At 37.6% G+C, this 23,408-nt stretch overlaps 1 protein-coding gene across 1 annotated transcript; it reads right to left on the minus strand.

Annotated features, from left to right (window-relative positions):
- Positions 1 to 942: 942 nt before the first annotated feature.
- ddc (dopa decarboxylase) lies at positions 943 to 22,243 on the minus strand. The gene is made up of 14 exons (XM_044360475.1): positions 22,152 to 22,243; positions 20,535 to 20,743; positions 19,079 to 19,192; positions 18,827 to 18,946; positions 12,542 to 12,676; positions 11,223 to 11,366; positions 10,599 to 10,665; positions 9,336 to 9,430; positions 7,781 to 7,848; positions 6,802 to 6,878; positions 5,767 to 5,786; positions 5,567 to 5,665; positions 3,105 to 3,206; positions 943 to 2,763 (listed from the first exon to the last, which is right to left on the minus strand). Exons 2-14 carry the CDS (start codon positions 20,733 to 20,735, stop codon positions 2,563 to 2,565), a joined length of 1,443 nt encoding a protein of 480 aa, XP_044216410.1. The 5' UTR covers positions 20,736 to 20,743; positions 22,152 to 22,243; the 3' UTR covers positions 943 to 2,562.
- Positions 22,244 to 23,408: the final 1,165 nt, after the last annotated feature.

A 23,408-nucleotide genomic window follows, 5' to 3' on the forward strand; every position in this document is an offset into this window, starting at 1 on the left:
TGTGTGTGTGTGTGTGTGTGTGTGTGTGTGTGTGTGTGTGTGAACATACAAGAAAATGTTTGTTTGTGAAAGAGCAAAACACTTAGGACTTAAAATTTACATTTGTAAATCTGCCAAAAAAAATCTCTCTGTGTGCCTTGAGGAATGACACTTCACTTAATAACTCAAGTGAACAGTGTGTCTAGTAAACACATAATTTATTCATATAGGTTGTGCAGGTCAAGTACACTATGGTTGGTACTAGGACATCTTTAATAGCATTGTTGTGTCCCATGTGTCCCATCATTCTAGTTTACAGTTTAGTCAGAACAGACCTTTTCTCTTTGCCATTTCCTCAACCAGCTGTAATATGATACAGCTGTATATGTTGTTTTACTGATCATACAATTACTAGAGACCAGTTCTTCTTGTCTACAACTATTCTTGTATCATAAAGTTGCAAGCAGAATGATCTAAATCTAGCATTTGGAACAAATGAATGAGCAGGCCCATAATGTTGAACAGTAATCAGGGGCTAAGAATTAACCTCTAATACTGAATCCTCATCTGTATTTATAGAACATTGGCCTTTGTCCTCAGGGATTAGGATGCTCAGAGGAGGCTGAGAGGCCCAATGTGATGGTTCATGGTGTGCGTGTGTGTGTGTGTCTCTATGCCTGTCATCTTTAATCGAGTACACTGCAGTAGAGGGACAGCAGAGGTGCATGTCATCCACACAACCTCTGATCAGATCCAGTGGTTTCACAAGGCTAACATGTTGTGGTCTCTGTGACTGTGCTGCTATTTTGGAATCACAGTATACTATAGTCTACAGTTCTGAGTATGATCCCTCTGCTATTTAATTAGTACAGTGCACTAATGCTAAACACAATTAAATCTTATCTATGTGAACCAGGTGTGTTGTAAACCTTTAATGAGAATGAAAAGAAGATTCAAACCTGATGCAGACTACAGTAGACTTTATTAAATTAATGAACCCATATCATTGCATGCAGAACACAGCCGAGCCAAAGAGAAAAAAAACACCTTGATCAGTCACAACAGCATACTTTGACGCAATCATAGAATTTACAATGTTACATATTTGAGTTTACACGTCTCCTGGCAGACAGCTGTGAGGGATCAGCAATCTACAATCCATAATGACAACATATGTTGTGGATCTCGACAACCAGCAGGAGAATTGATCTTGTTTCAATCACATTTGTTCATCACAAGAATCTGTCTTAAATCTCAAAGCTTGAAGTTGAACATACTATATATGATGAGCGACTAATGTGGGGGATATGAAGGAGCCTGGTAAGTACAGTAATACCGTAGAGCCAAATCAAGACCAAATTAGTATCAGATAGTGTGCAGTCACAGAATATTTAATGAATGCACCATTTGCGTAACTTAGATTTTAGACCATATTCTTTTAACACTACTTATTATTATTTCTGTCTGAACACAGAAACATAAAACTATACAGTGCAGAGAGATAATGCTTAATCTGTGTCACTAATAAATTCCCTGTTATAATTCTAATAATTGTGAGTATTCTCAGTAAGGAAACTTAATAGCATTCCTGTGTACCCTAAAAGTAGTATAATTTCATTCTCATCTCACAGACTTACAGTGAAAGAGTGATTGTCCTCTGCTGCAGTTTTGGGGAATACTGGCCCATATAGTATGTATAAGACACTATGAATTAATATGAATTCTGTGAAATAATATAAATCCAAAAGATTGGCCCTTGCCTGTTGTAATCGCCACTATATATTAAATAAAGCTACTTTTTCCAATAAGGTCATAGATAAATGAATGCACTTATAAAAAGGTTTCAAACCTCAACACTGGGAGCAATAATAGAGTTTTTTTTTTTTTTTTTTAAATTTCACAATCTCTATGATGCCTCCCATACAGTATACAGTATAACCAACCAGTAATGTGAATCTGATCTTTCTCATACTTTTACAAACACATTCATTTGTAATCCTTCACTTAAACATGTATCACCAAACATATATGTATATATATATAAAAGCTGTTTCTTTATGCGTACCCGCATAAATTTGCAGACACACATTGACTCAAAAAATCATTTACACACACAATGTGCAATACATTCATTGCAGAATTCAGTTTGAATTCACCCCAAAGCAAATTTTACACCAAAGACACCGAAGCCGCATAGACAGTAAAGACAGTAAAGTTCAGTATGTTGAGGACAATAACATAATCATTAAGCAATATGAGATAAAAGCTATGTCAGTGGAGGGAGAATGAAGTTCAGTTGCAGATAGAAAATGTGACATTTTGGTTGTTGTTGATGTGTGATTCATTTCTTTTCACATAATTGTGGCATCAGTTCACGTCCACTGCCTACTAGACTGGATAAACTGGCTGCAGACAGAAACATACCTGACTAGAAAGTGAGCTGTGAAATAACCTTTTGTTCCCTTTATGACACATATCTGCAACATGAAACTATTATATATTTATCTTATAATTATCATATAATTATTTTAACTTTGGTCCTTATTCAGGCATCAGAGTGGATTACCCTAACTTGCCTATTAGTCAATGAGCAGGCTCCTGCAGAAGCTCAAAGGTCAGCTGCGTGATGTGCCGCCACGCTTGTTGGATGTGATGTGACTCGGTGCTACGTGAGCAGATGGCGAAGCGCAGGACAAAGCGACCTGAGAGCTGACAAGGCACCAGGTGGATCTCTCTGCTCTTGGTGATCCTTTTCAGCAAGGTCTGATTCAGCTCATTGGAGCCCTGATAGGAGGGAGCAAGGAGAAGATAATGCTTAACTTACCTTTACAGTAGCTATCATTTTAATACCTAGTAATAAAACTACCGGAAACTTAGATAGGATTAGGGTTAAACTACTGTTTATGTTGCATTTTATAATGTAGCTGTTTCCTGTTTCCTGTGTTCAGCAATGACATGATTATTATTGTAAATGATAATACAATGACTTTTGAACATCTCTATCTTATCTGTACTGCATACGTTCTATACAGTGGCGTGATTGAACTCGTTCAATTGGTGTACAGTCACATTGGAGTTAACAATGCCTTACACAACAGTATTTATTTAGTGTTGGATGTTGTTACCTTGAGCCTGAAGCAGACTAGTCCCATGATGACCTCAGCACAGATCTCAAACCTCTTGTCGGCTCGTACCAGACTCTCAAACTCTTTGGCCAGGCCCACTTGCTGTAAACAGAATAGATAAATGACAATGCGCTATGACTAATACAAGTTTTGCAATATGTTTTATATTACTGTTATCCATGTCAATAATGTACATTTGCACTGATCTTAATGTCCACTTGTTTTTATTAACCTTATTCATCAGAAACCAGAAGTAATGGTTAAAGGCAAAGGGCACAACTGGTTATATATTTATATAATACAACAGAGCATTTTTTGCCTCACATAAAACCTATTAAAAAAATCACACACAAAGGGTGCAATTTCTTTGATTTTCACTAGATGGCAGTGTTGTATCATTACATGGTGCAATGCTTTCAGTCATAAAGACCTGAGGACTTCTCCCCTTGAGTATCTTCCTCTTAGACTCAGAACAAAGCCATTCTCCTTCATTTGCATAGTGAAACTCCTGTCTATGGCTTACAGGTTAACAGCCATAACCATCCGTAACCAAAAGCATTTACAAAGCACTGCCTGGGAGGCTCAGTTCAAACAAGTTCAAAATCAGGACTCAGTATCCATGGAAAAAGTCTGCATTGATATCTGCTCTCAGGAAATGTCATTGTGCTCCTTTTGAATATATTTTCTAAATGGCATCAAATTTGCTCTTACAATATAATTTACCCACTTGTGATCAAAGAGCCCACTGAGACACTGGGTACATGGTGAAACTCTAAATGTGCCTTGCTGTATGTGATCACAGACGTGAAACAACTTCACTTTTATTGCCATTTCTTCTCTAATGAAGCCAAACACTGGCTTGAATGATCAGCCAGTTATTCACCATCAAAGTGTTATACAATACAAAAAAGTGTTTTGCAAATAATGACCTCAATGTCTGTCTTGCATTTTATGTTTGGTTTTCCCCACTGGGAAAGAGAAAATGAGCACATCACACATGTTGTATTTTCATTTGACACACACTGTCTCTGATATAGCTACAAAGGGCTAAAACATGACCTAAAAACAAATTTTCAAGTGTTCCCATATCTGTCCTGTTCTATCTAATCTAGAAGACAGATGTACAGTAGAATCTTGAGTAGTGTATCATGGGTTATGGCTGCAGGGATCAATGCTGCTTCTGCCGCTTCATTTAAAATGGAGAGTAAACACAAAACAGGCTCATTTGATTGACAGACCAGACTGGAGGGAGGAAGACGAAGATGAGGAGGAGAGACATGAGGCATGAAGGGGTGAAGCAGCAAGAAGAAAAGGCAAGGGGAAAGGGATGGGCATGGCTGGCAGAGGAGGAGGGGTGCAGAAATGTAGGAAAGCTTTGCTATTGAAAGAAGATACAGACCAGACATATATGACTGACAGGATGTGCTGATGGAAGCAGAGATGAGGAGGAAGGGCACTGAAGGGACTTTAGTGTTAAGGAGGATTAGGAGGGGTGAGGCGTGGGAGGAAAAGGATGGCATTTACCAAAAAGACCAGGCATATATGATTATCAGAAGTGTTTTTTTTAGGTAGAGTAGAAAAGAGATTGCTATCACACATTTGACTTTCAAAACCAACAAATTGCTCCGACCAAACATTAGACTTTTAACACAAAACAAGACACTGCACTGGTAGATAAATTCAACCCTGTTGAGATTCCATGGATGCCATAAATACACTTACCACCGGAAAACCTCTTATCATTTATCAGTCTGTCTCAATCATTGATAAATCAGTACCCATATGCTTTTTTACAACATCAGCAACAAATTTATATGAACTGTATGAACTATGGCAGTATTCTACACTTCCTCCCCCAACCTTAACCCTGTGATTATTATTATAGCAATGATGACAAAGGTCACCTAACTTTCAGGAAATAGTAACTTTAACCCTTACTATATTTTTTTCCAAAGAGAAAGTGATTATTTTAACACAAACCATGATCTTTCCCCAAACCTAGTGTGCTTTGTGAAAGGTTCACAATTTTTCATGTCTGTCTTTAAGTAATAGGTAGAATCTTTGAATAACAGTAAGTTATGAAAGCTTTGTTTTGGTTTGTTTTTTTTTGAAAAATTGTGAACCTATCTTATCTTAGAAAACACTCCTATGTGTTGTTCTGAAGTGCACATGGTCAAAAATATATTTGGTCATTTAATTTGGAGGACTTGTTGTTTCTGCATTAAAACATTGGGTTATGTGAGACCAGTGAAAAGATGCATGTAGGGGCTTGAAAAACAAAAGATGATGGCCTGTTAGGGATTGTAATAACCTGTGAAAATGTATAAATTAGTTATGAGATTACTGCAGATATATTACTATTTCTTACAAGCAACCACCTGTCACTGTTCACAGTTTCAGAACACCTTTCCTACATGGACCGAAAGGATTGAGTCGAGTATATTACACATTTGGTCGCTTACCTTGCGTATATGAGCCTGTAGTCCTTTGAGCCCGTACATACGGAAGACAAACCACATCTTTAGTGAGCGAAATCTTCTTCCCAGTGGAATCTGCCAATGCTGTTGGAGGGAGGAGAGCAGGAGAGTGATTGTAGTTTCAATGTCTGCAGCTTTTGATGTTGATTATGGGATTTCATAAAATCAATTATATTTATAATTACCCTGTAATCTGTGACCAGCCCTGTTAAATGAAGAACAGATAGGCAATCAGACAATAAATACAATAAGTAAATACAATATCATACAGTACAAGAACTACACATTTCTCCTGATTGTAGAACAAAAGACTAACACAGATTTGGACAATATTGAACAATATAAGCTTCCTAAATGTGTCTGTTTTAACGCATTTATATTTTAGATTGTTCATTTGTCCAGGTGTTGCTGTCATTGTGTCCATCCCCTGTATCTCACTGATCACAGCACTGTCAGCCCACACAGACCGCTGGCTACAGATAGCTCATCTCTACAGAATGGAGGCCAGTGTTAGCTGCTGCTAATAACCACTAATTAGATTGAGTCCAGATTGTATGAGCTTTTGTAAGGTGCCTCAAAGTGGTGGGAGGTAGCTGTTTGTCTGCCTCTCTGTCTGCATGTCTTTCAGACAAATTATAGAGTAGATCTGAGCCCATCTGCAGGCTAGCAGCAAGCACATCAGCACACACAGTAGAAACAGACACATATACACAGACAATGAATAATATTATGGTAATTTTTTAAATTAAGTCTTACAAGTTTTAATCCTAGATCTTAGGCAACATTTGTAGTCTTATTAACTCTCTCTGACAACACACTCGCACTTCCAATACAGGACAATGTATAATACTAATGAGGTGTGTTAGTTAAATTAGGTCACAAATACTGTAAATCAGCTTAACTTCAGCTACAGTAGGATAGGCTTGTGATATTATTAAGGTGGCTCACAGAAGCCAAGGTTTGCACCTACACCCACACGCACCAACACATATTTTTGTACTTTTTTATAATTGTAAGGACTCACATACGTCTAATTAACCGTGCTTATCTGGTGCTTATCTTATCATTTTAAGACACTGGTGCAATGCTTCAGCAGTTATTGTTGAATTGGAAGTGTGTGCATTTTGGCTCAAATGAGCATTTTTGTGGCTGTCAATAATTCATCTATCCTGATCTGTGATCATTTATTCAGATAGTTAAGCGAAATGACTTTTCTGTACCTGACTCCTGATTTTCATGTTTCAGGTAAAGTGGTTCCATCTTGAAGGCTCCAATAATGTCTGATCTCTTCTTCACCCTGTTGACAGGTGTTGACAAGCAGAACAAAAGTCTTTACACCAAATATTACTGGATCATTTCATCCTACAAAAGAATAATTGATTAAAATCACATAATAACATGCAAAAAATTATAAAAATGGTGTTTTGTCACTAAAATAAAGTATTATATAATTTGTCAGCAATTATGTCTTCTCCTATGAAGACATATCTTATATTATTACAATTGTGTTTTACTATTCTCATTCATTATCTGTTTGTAGACCAGCCACCACATATGGTTGCAAACAGTTGATAAGGACATCAATAAACGTTTGTATATCTGCTATCAGCTGCATTACAGCGTGTTACAATCCATTTATTAAACTTTTGTGTACTGCTTATAGATGCTAAATGGGAGGCCATAGAGTAAAATGTTACCAATATCTCAATGGTAACAGGTATCATGTGAAGGGTGACAGACTGAGCCAGAGGTGATGGAAAAAAAAGGTCAAAGAACCTCTTCTCCTCACCACATGTCATGTTTGAAACACCTCTATTTCCGTCTTGTGCAGAGCCTGTCTCGTTTTTGTGTGCTGCTGACAGATGGGGCAGATGGAAGGCGTAGATCTATTCTTACTGTACAAATGATTGAGGTGTAGATGGATATCAGTTTTGTGATGACACTAACTATTCATTGTTACTTGACGGCACCATGACTCACTGCTGGGGTAAACTGGTAAATTGCATGACAGATGATAGAAGGTGCTAGACACTAAAAATATTACGGATAGCTCTCCTTTTGTTAAACAGGTCTTTGTTTCACCCACTGTATATTGACATACTTTGTATCAACACCAATAATATTAGTATTATTGGATTTTGATAACAGTGAAGAAATTGTAAAAAGTATGACTTATCTGAGGTGAGTAAGACAACTTACCACATGGCAGAGCAGTCAAAGTTGATTAAAAGCCATTTGTGTGCGTTGAAGTTAAAAGAGTCTGCAAACTTTAAAAGAAATAATAGGAAAAAAACTGCAATGAAGCCACATTGTTTGATGTTTCACTAGGCAAATAATAATAAAATATCAAAAATTTACGCAAAACATAAATGGTTTTATTTAATACCAGTGGCTGTCAGTGGACTTGGAAAGATCTAATACAGTTTCCAGAAGCAAATGAAATTGTTGTTTTTTTCATTTATTATTAGCACAATTAGAAATTTTTGTTTTTACAAAAACACACACCATGAAACATGTTTATTTACCATTACTGACGCAGAGACAACCTTTTCACCAAATGCATTATCTAGACTAAAGCAGGCACAATTTATTTGAAATGCAAAAGAGGAACATCCAGCCAGCAGCTCGCAGAGTGCACAGAAATAACCCTTTCCTTAGAGGGTTTATTCAAAGTGAGACAAACCTTTCCTAATCGGTTCTCATCTTTTTGTTGGCTATCTTTTCTAATATCCTTTTCTCTACCTCCACAAATGCAATAACACAGCGAAGGGAGACAATGTGAGACAGACTCCTGGCTGACAGTTGCCATGCTGATTAATTCAAAGAGGGTTGGTTGCCTGCCCGCCCATCACTCATATCCTAGCAACCAACCCTCCAGCAGGACTGCACTCTCATTCAAAAAGACTAGGTTTCCCTCATGTCCTCATCCAATAATTTTCATTGATGTTGTAATGTTTCAAAGTTATATACTATAAGTACAGTATATGAATAGGGATTAAATACATTTGTGCACTTGTAATCCCTCCTCCACTATCTTTAACAACCCTGAATCTTCCACTGCATTAAAAGATAAACATAAAATTGAACGATTATGGGAAGAAAATGTGCTACTGTTCAAATCCAAAAGCTAATTTTACAGTTCAGTCATAGAGAAGATTTAACAACAGTTGGTCCTTTTATGGTTAAGTCTGTTTTCTCTGTCTCCCCACCGAGAAGTGTTTTTTTGAACTTGTGTGTCTAATAAACAGTGATATATAAAGGTCTAACGCTGCCTCAGGAAATTACTCTGTCCTTATCTCTGCGTCTCTGCACAGCTTGGGGAGCAACAGCAGCCCATTCACTCTTGCGTGCTTCCTCCTTGACATTAACGTTTTGCCATTTTCAAACAGAAATAAAGCAGCTGGATATAATCAGTATGCGGTTAGCAGTTACCTTCATAGATGTTATGAGTGATATTTTACAAGCAATTGAACAGAAATGGGTTCTCTTGTCATTCAGCGCCGACATATATTTATGCAGGTGGATGCACACTTGAAGGTTTTGACCTCGCTTAAACCATATTTAACCTCTCTTACGCATATTTGGATGATCAAAGTTAAAATCTTACTGCGTCATTTGTTTCATGAGAATTCTTAGAGCAACCTATTTACAGACATTTTGCTAAGAAGCTAAAACATTGTTAACAAAACATAGTATTGTGTTACAGTGTTCATGCACTAAACATGAGCATAAATGTTTGCATATTTTTACATACCTCAACGCCGTTCAACAAATGCCTAAATTCAGGACAGATAAATGCACTCCCAGCATACGCTGCATCAATGTGCATCCACATATTTTCCTTATTACCTGGAACAGACAAGAGACAGAGAGGTTCTTAACATCTGCTTTTGTCAGTATTAAATAATATTGTTTAACTACAAACACATAGATTCATAAGTTATTCTTTGAGGAAAAAAAACACATGAATCTTTCATTCTAAGCGTTGTATAATTAACGATTGTAAAAAAATAATACTGAATATTTGGAGGGCTGAATGAATACACTTTTGTTTTTGTTTCACACACACACACTCAAGCAGTAGGGGAGAACGGGGTAACATGAGCCACTTTTTACATTTGGTGATTTTACTGCAAAATTAAAGTGTATTTGTTTCAAATAATAGAAACTATATATACCTCAGGTTGTTGTGTACCCATGGAAATTCAAATAAGTTATCTAATTGTTATGGTTTTAGAACAATGACCCATCAAAAAAAGTTAGTCCTATGGCACAACTTACCCCAAGGTAGGGGTAAAATGAATATGGTGATGGGGTAAATTGAGCGCTCTACGGGTAAATAGTGTTACCATTAAATACTGATATAAAAATTACACAAAATCAAACAAATTTGAGATAATTTTGAACTTTATTAATGCCATCAATTTAACAAAGGCAAAAACTCATACTTTTCAGTAAAATTATATGTTTGTGTCCTGTTGTTCAACATGTTACCTAAACACTTTCAGTAAAGATTTAACTGTGAGTTTTGTGTGTTAGCCACAGAAAGAATGTGTGTGTGTAAAACTTATCTTTTTTAATTAAGATACAAGACTTTAGTAACATGATGAATTCACTTGGCATGACAAAAATCTTTTTTTTTGCTCTGTTTTGCTGACCACTCTTTCCATGTGCTTGAGTCCAAGATGGATTGAGTGATGTGAACTATACTTTCTTAATTTGTGATCACATGATTACATTTGCTTATGGTTACCTAGATAAAGGGGGTGGCTCATTTTACCCACTGGCTCTATTTACCCCATTCTCCCCCATGGTTGCGGGAAATAGGAGTCCCTTACATACACCCTATGGATATATATTTTTCATCTAAATATCCTCACCCTTTTTAATTCAAAGCTAGTCACAACTTACAGTAACACAAAATAAGTGTGTATAAAGCTAAGAAAGGATAAATGTGTGTGTTGTATAGCTAATAAAGGAAACAAAATCAAGTGTGTGCTGCTAATAGTTGACTCACATATGGGCCCCAGCTCGGTGATGTGATCAAAAGCACATGATGGAGTGGTGCCGAGAGTTGCGCAGAACTGCAAAACACAAACAAACAAATCATAAAAGCCTCTGTGATAATTGTGACAACAATGACAATGACAGGTTTGATCTAAATAATTTTGTACAGGAAAATAAAATACAAATTCACAATCGCTGCAACTAACATACTGTCTTCCAAAGAAGCAAAGATATCAGTTTCTTATTCAAACATAGATCCAGGTATCATTTAGGACACACACAGATGATTCAGAGCTATAGGATCACTGCAGCCCCCTGAATATTGGTAATTGATGGTGATCTGTAGGTCTACATGAGACATGGATTATGGTCCCTAACCAGATAGACATACATTAGGTTCAACAGAAACAATGTTATCTTTCAACAGAACCCTCAGGGCGTGTACAGCAGTATCACAGACAGATTGTATCATTGTGGCAATCAGTGAGCATGAGTAGCAAAAGCAATCCAATGACAGACGTGTGTAATGCAATGAAAAAATGAACCATTTTTAATGTTGGACGTGCTGCGCTATGTGTCTGTCTGTGTGTGTTAGCTCTGTGATAGGTGGATGTAGATTTGTGTCTTTTCTTACATAAAAAGGGATGAGTCCTGCTGCTTTGTCCTCCTCCACCATCTTCTTAAGGATGTCCCCAGTAACAGCGTAACTGTTGTCTGTGGGAACTTTCCTCATCATCACTCCTCCAATTAGACCTGCACGCTCCACTGAGGAATGAGCCTGAGTAGATAAGAGATAACATTTGTGAAAAACGTAAAGAAATTGAGTTGTCACCAGAACATCACAAGGTTGAATCCTCTCTCACTTTCGATGAGAAGATGAACAGCAGCTTTTTTCAATTTTATGATATCTTATAAATGATTTTATATGGTAAAATATTTGATAGATGAAAGGTTAAGATACTCTATGATAGTGCAAACCTTATAAAACTTAAATTCATCTTTGACTATCAGTGCTAACATTCAGATCTAAAATGAGTCATATTTATCAAATATGATTAATTATACAATATAAAATAATATAAAATAAAATAGAATTATATATTAATTTTAAATGGAAGTAAGTTTTAAACAGTAGAACACTTTAAACTGTATTTTGAATTTCAACGTTATTATATGTCATGAGGTCTTTCCATCAGCAAGCAAGAGCCACACTTTTGTTAATATTACTGCTTTTCAGCTAGAAAAAGAGTCCAAATGACACCTAGAGTCAAGAGGCAGATTTCATCAAGATTTCTCCCATGTTGTGGTCTTATCTTAAGATTTATCTTTAAGACAAGTCTGTACCATTCCAAGCCAGAGGACTTAATTTATTCTTGATCATCAACAACAGATTACAATGTAAAAAGAAATGCATATGTACTTTAGGGATGAACCTGGACAACAGAACACTGTTCTTAAACAGCAGTGGAAGCTCACTCTGTAAAGGTCTATGTGGCCCTCAGGCAACTTCATAACCCAATCACAAAGTCAGCCTGGTATTAAACCCGATCAGTGCTAGCTACTGCCTGACTGACCTTCTGTCTCATCCAATCACTGAAAAACTCATTCACTATTACTGAGGTAACCTTTAATGATCTGAGTTCACTTGAACTGCTGTTGAGTGAGACCATTTACAGAAGTCAACATATTTGCAGAAACTATGCAAATGCACGGTTGCATTGCATTTTCATTTATTTTACGGTACTGCCAATTCACAACTTAATGAATTTACATTTGATTTTAAGGTTTTAAATTTTTTTGTGATTGATGAAAGCCTTTTTAAAAACAAAATAATTTACATAAAACTGTGTGTAGAGTCACAGATTTGGGTAAAATTAAAGGAATCAAAGTTCCAGCAAAGCCTCTGCTATACAGATAAACTGGACATAAATTTAAATGTATTTTTGTGCTTACTTGGTCAGATGTGTACGCCACCAGTTTGGAGAGGATTTCAGCCTCTGACTTTTCTGGATTGGAGGCCAAGACCCATCGGATTGCTTTACAACGGGCAGCGAGCAAGGACATCAAGGTTGCCTCACTGGCTGTGCTCTGTTGAAGAATAAGAGGAAACTTGTAAAGCAATGCTCCGCTGTTTTGGATTTCATACTAAACTTGAATGTTACCTGTATTTACAAAAACAAAAACATCAAGTATTTCAAGAAGCCAGCAGCCCTGTTTTTTTTTTAAATGGACTGTTAAGTTGAGCTCCCAGGGGGATCAGTGTTGTTTCAGTACCCGCAGTGACAACTTGTTGGCCAGTGAAACTGAGGCTGCTGCAATTTGAAAATGATTTTGAACATAATCCAGACATGTGAATTGAAAATTAAGCATGATTCAGCTACTGCATGGCCTAAAATATATTCCGAAGCAAATTCAGGTGGATAGTCATGACTGATTTTGATGTTTACAGAAAAGCTGTGCAGGTTTTCCATCTTTAGGACCTGAGTTGTCCTTTGAGTGGTGGATTAATCCAATCAGTCACAGTATGAAGGGTTCATGTTGATGTTTGGGCAAAGTTGTCATGCATGTGTTGGTTGTTGAAAAGCTATACATATTTAACCCTCTGGTCTTGTTCAAAATCACTATCCTCTCAGCCAACATTTGTTTAACCAACATCAGTTCTTATCATACATATAGAATATCCATTCCTTTTCAGGATTTTAACCCTTCAAATGCCAGTTTGTTTGAAAATTAACCTCAAAATCAAGTATTATCCATATTCTCAGTGCTAGTGTTTTCTCTTGTATAATGAATAACACAGTCTGGGGTATGTTACTAATTAACAACAACACTGATTATTATGCATTGTTATTTTTGTGCAGAGAAAGCAAAATAGACAAAACTCCCACTCAGCTTGTTCGTGGCCAAAAATGGCCACCTCTTGTTTACATTCCGAAAATGCTATAGAAACACTATATATTGATATTATTTTCTACTTTCACTGGTTATTTTTTTTAATTGGCATCATTCGTGATCATGGAATCCAAATTTTTATCAATGCCAGAATTTTAACCCTTTAAATACCTTTAAATACCACACCCATCCACTCCTCACACCTCCGCCTCCCACGCAGGTTTGTGTGGGTGCACAGTAGCTGAACCATCTCCTCTGTTATAAACAGGTCAAAAGCAGACCTAAGGCTGCTGATGCAGGCAACTGTATGCAGGGTGGGCCCTAGGGTGGTACCAGTAGGTACTGGATTGTAGTGCAGGGTCTCCTCAGTGGTGGGAAACCACATAATTTTCCCATTAAGAGACATCCACCCAGCCGAAAGCTCCATTCCTATTCTCCGCGCAACCCAATCACATTAAGAAAACGTTGACATTGAATATTTCTGCAAACCACAGAAACGTTGAATATATACGTTTCAACACGTGTAATACGTATCATATCAACATTTCTACAAACGTACCGTACTAACATTTCTACCCGTTGAATAATGATGTTTTATGGTGTGACAATGCTGTGGTTAAGGTCTGGTTGAGTTTAGGCACAAATACCACTTGGTTAGGGTTAGGGAGAGATCATGGTTTGGGTTAAAATAAAAAATAAAATAAAAATGGCCGATGTCTCACTAAAAACATCCGCTTTTGTCGGTTGAAATGGGAAGCGGGCATTGGTTTCGAGGTGGTCTCGAATCATGTTCTCTGCTGATTTCCAACTTGCTGCCGAGAAACTTACTAACCATCCACCAACCTGTCCTCCTCCTAATAGGAAAGATCAACTCATATAGATCTCGTGTGAACTACGTCACTTTAGAAATGTTGAGATGATGCGCATTTAGGAAATGTTGATGTGATACGTTTTGTTGAAATGTTAATATGCTACGTTTTGTTGAAATGTTGAGATGATACATTTTGTAGAAATGCTGATATGATACGTTTTGCTGAAATGTTAATATACTACATAGATATTTGGGTGTGTAAGGGCTATTGTGTAGTTGCATGTAGCAGGAACAAAGCCACAGGTGCTTTCAACATGCAGATCAAAGGCAAGTTTACCTGGGAAACCCTCAAAGCTGAATAGTCTGCATCAACAGAAATTCACTGCAACTTGGAGGAAGGATACATCATAATTGATTTCACTCTATCTTGCAAATATATATTTGCGCTGCAGTTTCACACACATGAGCTTTTTTTTCATGCACACACAAAAATCATTATCTGACATCCTTAAAATTATACCTATGTCAAAATTGTGTCATTCATTTGCTTAAGTGGAGTGCAGTAAGCCATCGTACACCCCTACTGGAAACTAAGAATATTACATGAATTTGCTCCCTAGGCCAAAAATTGACCAATGACACTATCTAATGGAAAACATTAAAAACCATAAATTTCAAGTGTTGAGTTCAGAATGAAACCCATTTTACCTACATTGCATGATTTAATACTGTAAATAATAATGGGTTTCAATTGACCAAAAGTGGCTACGATATAGCCAAGTGGTAGTATTGGATGTATACAGCATATTATAGACATATTTAAAGAGCTGAAGTTAAAAATAGAAAAATCAGAAAAAAATCCACACCCTTGGGAAATTTCATGTCATATACATTAACACAGCTAAAATGGTCAAAAAAAAGAAAGCGAAGTGGCCACAAATGGCCAGCATAGAGACCAGAGGGTTAAATAGTATGTTAGCTACTGACTGCTGCTGTGGGACTGGACTTCCCAGCTACTACAGACACGATATGGAGTTTCCATGAACTAACTACACTTTTGTCTGTGGAGATACATTATTTTTGCTTTCTCTAAGCCTGTAGTGTGTGTGTGTGTGTGTGTGTGTGTGTGTATGTGTGTGTGTGTGTGTGTGTATGTTACTGTTCACACACATAAACACACAGCAGCACATCGAGACATTTTGCTCTGTTGGATATTTCCTTTGATTTCTGTGACACCTCTGCATCGTCACTGGAAAAGTAAATCACTGTATTTCTAAACTGTGGTGTGAGTCATCATCCAGCAGACCTGATATGGTGAGAATTGTTTGAGGCCATATAATGTAGTGAAGCGTGCGTTCTGAGGCATCTGGGGGCATTATCGCAAGACAGTCAATGAAAGGTTCAAATTGTTCAGTCAATAAACACAAATCCAACAGACAAGCAGGAAACAAATACAAATTGTGTGGAAACAAATAAAGAGGCAGACTAAAATAAAGCCTGACCTTTGAGAGGTTAGAGATCCACAGAATGGATCAATCAATCAACCTACCCATCAAACCACTGTGATTATCAGGATGCTTCAGCTCTAAGGAATTGAACCAAATGAAAAAAACTGCCTCAAAATGACAACAAAAGCAAACTCAGGCTTTCAAATGTACCCAAGTGTACTTCCTGTCCTTTCACTGCTTACAGCATACAAAGCAATACCCTGAGAATTAACCATGCACACACAGCAGCACAGTAACACACTCTGCTCTTTTTCAAATGTAACCAAGTAAGCATTTTACCATTTAATGCTTATTTTCCCTTCATCAGCTGAAAAGAAAATGGTATATTTATTTATGTAATCTTTTGTCATTTGTGAGTCTATTTTAATCTTTTAATCATAGGCAAAGTGTGTTTTTCTGACACACACTCTGATAAAAAGAGGAATCTAAGGTCACCAGAGTGTCTTTTTGAAACCATTCCCATTCTCCTTTGTGTTGATATAAGGTTTATAATAATAGGCTGACAATGTGCTGTCACAACACTCATTAGCCCTGCTGCAGTGAGAGGAGGCCCATTCGTTGCCATAGTGAGCTGGTAAGCTGCACTTAAAAAGGAGAGTGGCAAGACAGAAACAAAAACACGATGAATCAGATGAGCACACACGCAAACACATCCTCACACTCAGGTGGTCACAATAGAAGAGGCATGAAATGATCCATCATCAGAGTGCACTCTCATGCTCCAGTACTCAACATGAACACACACACACACATAGATAGCTTCCCCTGCTGCTGCTACTGCATTTCTGTCAATGAAACACTAAACTAATGCTTAGCCTTTTGCCACGCAAGACAATCCCAGCACCATCACCGTCATCTCCGTCTACCTATGGATGGCATAAAATGTGATAAAATGTAATTTCCCACCAATTTTCAGCTGGTGTGAGCCAGGTAGAAAAACAGAGGAAAAATCCATAGTAGACAAATTGATGATGAATGTGTGTCCAGGAGCACTCAGGTTTGAGTGAGAAAAACAGAGGAAAAATCCATAGTGGACAAATTGATGATTGATGACTCAGTTGTGAGTGTTTGAACACCTTTGCATATTTTGAAAGTCAAACTGGCAAGTAAATTCGGGAAATTACACGCTTACAAATACTAACAGAAATCGAAAAAGTCATAGTTCCTGTAATCCTGAGGTGGTGACTTGGCTTTAGATGTGTGGTGGAAAAACTTCAGATGGATAAATAAATCTTAAGGTCTTTCTGTTTATCCTGCAGGTGGATTGTTAGTACAACCTGGGACACTTGGTTCCTCCTCTGTTTGGTTTGGTTTGGTTATGTTACTTGCTTGCACGCACACATCTTCCACTCATGAACATCACACTACTGACTTTGCTGACAACCACGGTCCACAGTCCACAGTCTTTAGACGTGTGGTGGAAAAACTTCAGATGGATCAATAAATCTTAAGGTCTCCCAGGACATACGTGCTCCAAAAATCAAGAAGGTTCAAACTCAAAGAAATACACAGAAACTATCTTCAATGTGAAAAGATTTACTGTGTATCAAGTGCAATACAAGTAAACCGAGGCTTCATCCATGGATGAAAAAACCTAATGCCAGATCACAAAACATTCCCCTAATGCGGAGACTATTTTCTAGGGCTCCACCTCATTCCTACCAAATCATTCAAATATCATAAGTGCTCATCGGCCAGTAGACAAATATCATGAGCACTTACCTGTCCATGACTCTAAAAGACATCATTCTACACACTGTACCTGTGCTGACACGAACCTAACTGTTTACACAAGGAAATTACTCTTCTACACATGTTCTGAACTAAGGAAGACTATAAATGTGAGAAGAAGTTGGTTGACGTGACTCCTTGGACTGCCTGAGAACATTTGTGCAGAGTAATGTCTTTGTATTGACCCCTGCTGGGTCATCTGGTGTTGCTGTATGGTTCACCTGCTGTCTTTCTGTTTATCCTGCAGGTGGATTGTTAGTACAACCTGGGACACTTGGTTCCTCCTCTGTTTGGTTTGGTTTGGTTATGTTACTTGCTTGCATGCACACATCTTCCACTCATGAACATCACACTACTGACTTTGCTGACAACCACGGTCCACAGTCCACAGTCTTTAGACGTGTGGTGGAAAAACTTCAGATGGATCAATAAATCTTAAGGTCTCCCAGGACATATGTGCTCCAAAAATCAAGAAGGTTCAAACTCAAAGAAATACACAGAAACTATCTTCAATGTGAAAAGATTTACTGTGTATCAAGTGCAATACAAGTAAACCGAGGCTTCATCCATGGATGAAAAAACCTAATGCCAGATCACAAAACATTCCCCTAATGCGGAGACTATTTTCTAGGGCTCCACCTCATTCCTACCAAATCATTCAAATATCATAAGTGCTCATCGGCCAGTAGACAAATATCATGAGCACTTACCTGTCCATGACTCTAAAAGACATCATTCTACACACTGTACCTGTGCTGACACGAACCTAACTGTTTACACAAGGAAATTACACATGTTCTGAACTAAGGAAGACTATAAATGTGAGAAGAAGTTGGTTGACGTGACTCCTTGGACTGCCTGAGAACATTTGTGCAGAGTAATGTCTTTGTATTGACCCCTGCTGGGTCATCTGGTGTTGCTGTGTGGTTCACCTGCTGTCTTTCTGTTCATCCTGCAGGTGGATTGTTAGTGTAACCTGGGACACTTGGCTCCTCCTCTGTTTGGTTATGTTACCTGCTTGCATGCACATATCTTCCACTCATGAACATCACACTACTGACTTTGCTGACAACCACAGTCCATACTTTAATTACTTAAGTTACCCTTTCATTTGGCTTTTATTTGGTTAATTGGTTCAATAAACTATTCTTTTGTTAAAGTTCAACATGGTTTGTCTCCCTTTTGTTGTGGCCACTTGAGTCAGGTCATAACAGGTTCAAGAACAGAAAAAACAACATCCTGGACTGACTAGTTTGTGAGTTAACACAGACATAAATTCACAAAAATGACCATTACCTGGATGACACCTCCTCCATGGCCTTGAGTCCCAGCTATAAAACACTCAGGTAGTTGTAGCATCTTCCCCAGCCAATCTAACATCACTGTCTCCAGCTCTGTACAGGCTGGGCTGGCAGCCTGAAAACATGTACCCCAAAATACAAACAAAAATCAAAAATGTTCTAGATTTGGATAGAAATATGAACTAAAGATACAGGCAGACTTGGAATACAGAGTCAGATATAGAGACGGTAAAAGCAAGAGAGTTACCCAAGAGAATCCAATACAGCCAATGGCTCCACACAGCATGTCGGCCAACATGGCAGGATAAGAGGAAGCCGCTGGAAAATAGGCATAGAAGTATGGACTGTGCCAGTGGGTGACCTGGAATCATCAAAACATGCAAATGCTTTGAAAACAAGACCAACCTTAGTTCTTCATTGGAAACAAGTGGCTTTAATTACTAATGTTAGGCTAATTTGCTAGCATAAAGTTCTTGCCAGCCTCCATGACACAACAGGTTTTTGGAAGTGACCTGGAATATTCCTCACTCCCCGTGGTTTATCACAGAGAGTGTTTTCACTGACTGGCACTTATTTAGGTACGAAGAAATTAATAAGTGAAATAAACTGCTGTAGATTTCGATCGTGATGGAAACCTGCACACACAATACAATCATCAAACACCCATTGCATGTTTTTTCCAGTGTGAGTCATCAATTTAGACTAGTTAAAGCTGCTACTATGTACTGCCTTTGGTCATGAAATGGAGGTGTTGGAGACACACTTGCATGATTTTAAAAGTTAGGTTGAGGGGTTTCCAAAACCACCTGTGTTGATCACAGAGCAACCGAATACTGCAATGTTTATTATCAGGTTCAGTGGAAATCACAGCTCATGGAGAATTGGATAAAAGTTCATGGCACACAGACAGACAAACACCTTTGCATGTTTCCAACTGCCATTTTGTTTTGGTTGTGGGGAGAAAACAATATAAATACAGGAGAACATGCCAACTCTGTGAGGAAATTAGGCTTAAACCAAGGACATGCTGGCTGAAGGTAACAGTGCTAACCACTGAACCACCATGTTGCAAGAAATAATTGTTGCTCTAATTGATTCAATAGCAGTGGACATAAGGGGAGTAGATTTAATGTAGGTTATTTCATGCAATGTTGAGATAAATTACCTCAAGATTACTTGGTTTGCAGCATGAATGTCTTAACAAAATGCTTTGCAGGATCGTCTCTCACTCTCAGGATCATTTCATATATCCCTATCTTTCCTTTTGACAACCTCAGATTTGTCATGACTATTATAATTCCATTTTATTTCACCTTTGCTTGACTGAGATGGGATGAAATAAATGGAGTAATGCATTAAAATGAACTGTTGCTGGGTATCATTGTTAAAAAGCTTCTTGCATCATGGGATGAGATTTTTTATTAATTAATTTATTTATTTTGCTTTATTAGTGGTTTAGCAAATTTGCCTAAGTGAGATAAACATATGGTCTGAAGTCCCAAGTAGTAATGTAATCAGATTACTCCAAAAGATCTCTGAATTTATGGACATGATTCCACATGAGAGAAGCTGCCATCTACAGTATTACTTTCCTTAAACAGACCTAAAAGACTGATTTTAGTTACACTGTCAGAAGATCACAAGAGATTCTGTGCATCTACAATGTCGTGTATGTCAACAAATCAGCAAAAGTATAAGCTCACCCCTGGCATTACGACCCTCTCCACGTCTTTCATAATATCCTCATATGTCTCTGGCTCCAGTGGAGCCTCAGTGGGGATCAAGGAGCGAAGGTACCCAGGTTCCACATCTGGGTAAACAGGTCGCTGTTCCAGGTTCTCCAGGTAGTCAGCCACATAATCCACCATCTCCCTCCCTCTGCGCCGGAACTCTGCTACATCCATTGGTACCACTGAAATACAGCACAGAAACACATTGTCTTCTCAAGCATTGACTGGTTGGATGCAACATCTTGATGATTTTTTTTAAAAATAGCACACACACACAAACACACAACAGATTAATTTAAATGGTCAACTATACAACAGTTGCTGGGTTGCTAATTTCAAACTGTTTATTTTAGAATTGATATTTAATCTGATTATTTGCTGACATTTTCATTATTAACATCTTGATTTACAGTAATTCCTATTACTGTAGTATGGCTTGCATAGTAGGGGCCAAATTAACAGCACACATTGACTAAGCTATTTTGAGTGCACTGTACTTTTAGAAGAGTGTTGTGGCATGCAGAAAAGCGAAATTTAAACATAGGTAGAATTAATTAAGAGTCAAGTATACAGGTCCAATAAAGGCTGTAAAAAGTCAAGAATTTTGTTATTTGGAGGCTTCTTCATTCTCTACCCATCCAAGATTGGTTTGAGACTTTAACTTTCCTCTCGACTCACAGTCTGGTATTTAGTCACCTTTGTTTTCTCTTAATTTTGACGTATATGCATACATACATATATATGATGTAAATAAAAGATAAGTGAAATTCCCCAAGTGCGGTGGTTTTGACTGGTTAATTTTTTTCCCATCATAGATAATGAGTTATATGATTCTGTTTGCATTTACAGAAAAGTAGTCGTACAATATGAAGTACAATACACCCACACACACACACACACAGCCTCAGCCAGGTTCCTTGACACAATTTATATAAGCTTGAACGATTTAAATGTGTGTATAAACCCTTGACCCTCGTACCAACACATTAAGCCAGTCTGATGATAGCTTTATTTCCTTTTACTTCATTGACTGACGTGAAAAGAAAAGCTTGGTAGCAAAAATCATTTCCATTTCTATAGCAAGTTTATAGTCTATTCATACAAACAGTTGTAAAAACTCTCATAAATGGCGTGCCAAAGGGCAACAGAGCCCCATTAAGATTTCCCTGATCTCATTAATTCATTCTCATTTTTTTGCAGTTACAGAAGAGTTTTATTAGGGTATGCTACAGACGTAACTGACATACAACTTAATGAATAAGGTAAAGATTTAATAACATTTATGAGCATATTTATCAACTGCAAACCAGGAACATTACACTAAAGGATAAAGCTGTTGCAGTCCAACAACAATAGATGAATCAGACGATAAGAAAAAGCTACATGGACAATACCTATCCAAATGACACACAACAACAAATGAACATTGCCCCTTGCTCTACACTAGTGCCTTATCATTCAACAAGTGTTTCACCCTTTCTCTTGTTGAGAAGCAGAGCCCTTATCCTTATCCTCATCGCAAATAGGATTAGACATGTTTGTATGTATGCGTGTGTGTGTGTATGTGTGTGTGTGTGTTTGTATACTCACATTTCCAGGTGAGAGCTTCAGCTGGTGTGTTTGGATGCTGGATCCTCTCCTCTTTAGCCTTCACAAGCAGACGGATAGACAGCCGGGCACGTGGTGTGTGTGTATGTGTTTGTGTGTGTAAGCAGGACAAGAGACATTTGCTCCTTTTATCTTGCCACTAACCACCCCACCCCCCACCTACCCCCAGTAGGCCAGCCAATGGGAACGAGGCTCACATCCAATGCAGAAAGACTGATTCACAAGTAGTTCCTGAAGCTGTGACCACTGTGCCTCTATATGCATATACACACACATTAATGCGTGTAAATATGCTTTCTTAGCATATAGCATGTGTGTACAGATAGACTACATTAAAATGAACTGGGAACAGCGAGAAAAAAAACATACATGAATAATAATCAAAGAGAACTACATTATTAGCAAAAAGATAACAGTATCAGTAAATATTGTAGTAACTGTATTTTACTGTGGTCCTTAGGTCATACTCAGTACACACCATAATTGAAATGTTTAGTAAAGAAGCAAGTATGGCACACAAACTTTGTTTTGTGATGTTTGTATAGAGGTTATGTAAAAGTTACTTTGGCCGCCGACTGAAAAGCTTCAGACATGTTAATCTTTAATCTTTTTCTTTCATCACAACGAGACTTTAAGCTGTGAAACCTTACCATTTTTGCATGACGGATAATCCAAAGGGTGTGACACACCAGACCAGAGATGGTTTTAAAGGGTCAGTTTTCTTAATATGGGATCCCACATTAACTCTGTTTTCAACATCCATATGTCACATGCTGAATTATGTGCAGGATGTAGTGGCTCCACATGTATTGTTGCTAATTTGTCTTCCATAATAAGTTACAGTAAATGAAATACTTTTAGTGTGACTTCAGTTTTTCAGCCCTTGAACTTGCGATGGTATGGCACCATCTAGTGGGAAAGATGGGTTACTCTTTCAGCACAACATGCTCACTGACATTGAAGATTGTATTATTTGAATTGAATATATTTTACATTATTTTTTTGTATTTAGACCCAGTATGGCACCAAGAATCTTTCCAGACTCTGGACACATTCAAATCTGGAAAACACACACAATTGTTGATGCAATAGTTACAGTATGACAACCCATGCAGATACAGTATGGTTTGTACAACCCTTAGTATAAATCTATTAATACAGTGGTGTTACTTTCTTTGGTTAACAATATTTCAAATGACTTTTTCCTCCAATAAAGACAAACACAGTTTAGGTTTTTAT

The sequence above is a fragment of the Thunnus albacares genome, chromosome 8 (genome assembly GCF_914725855.1).
Source record: "Thunnus albacares chromosome 8, fThuAlb1.1, whole genome shotgun sequence".
Classification (NCBI taxonomy): domain Eukaryota; kingdom Metazoa; phylum Chordata; class Actinopteri; order Scombriformes; family Scombridae; genus Thunnus; species Thunnus albacares.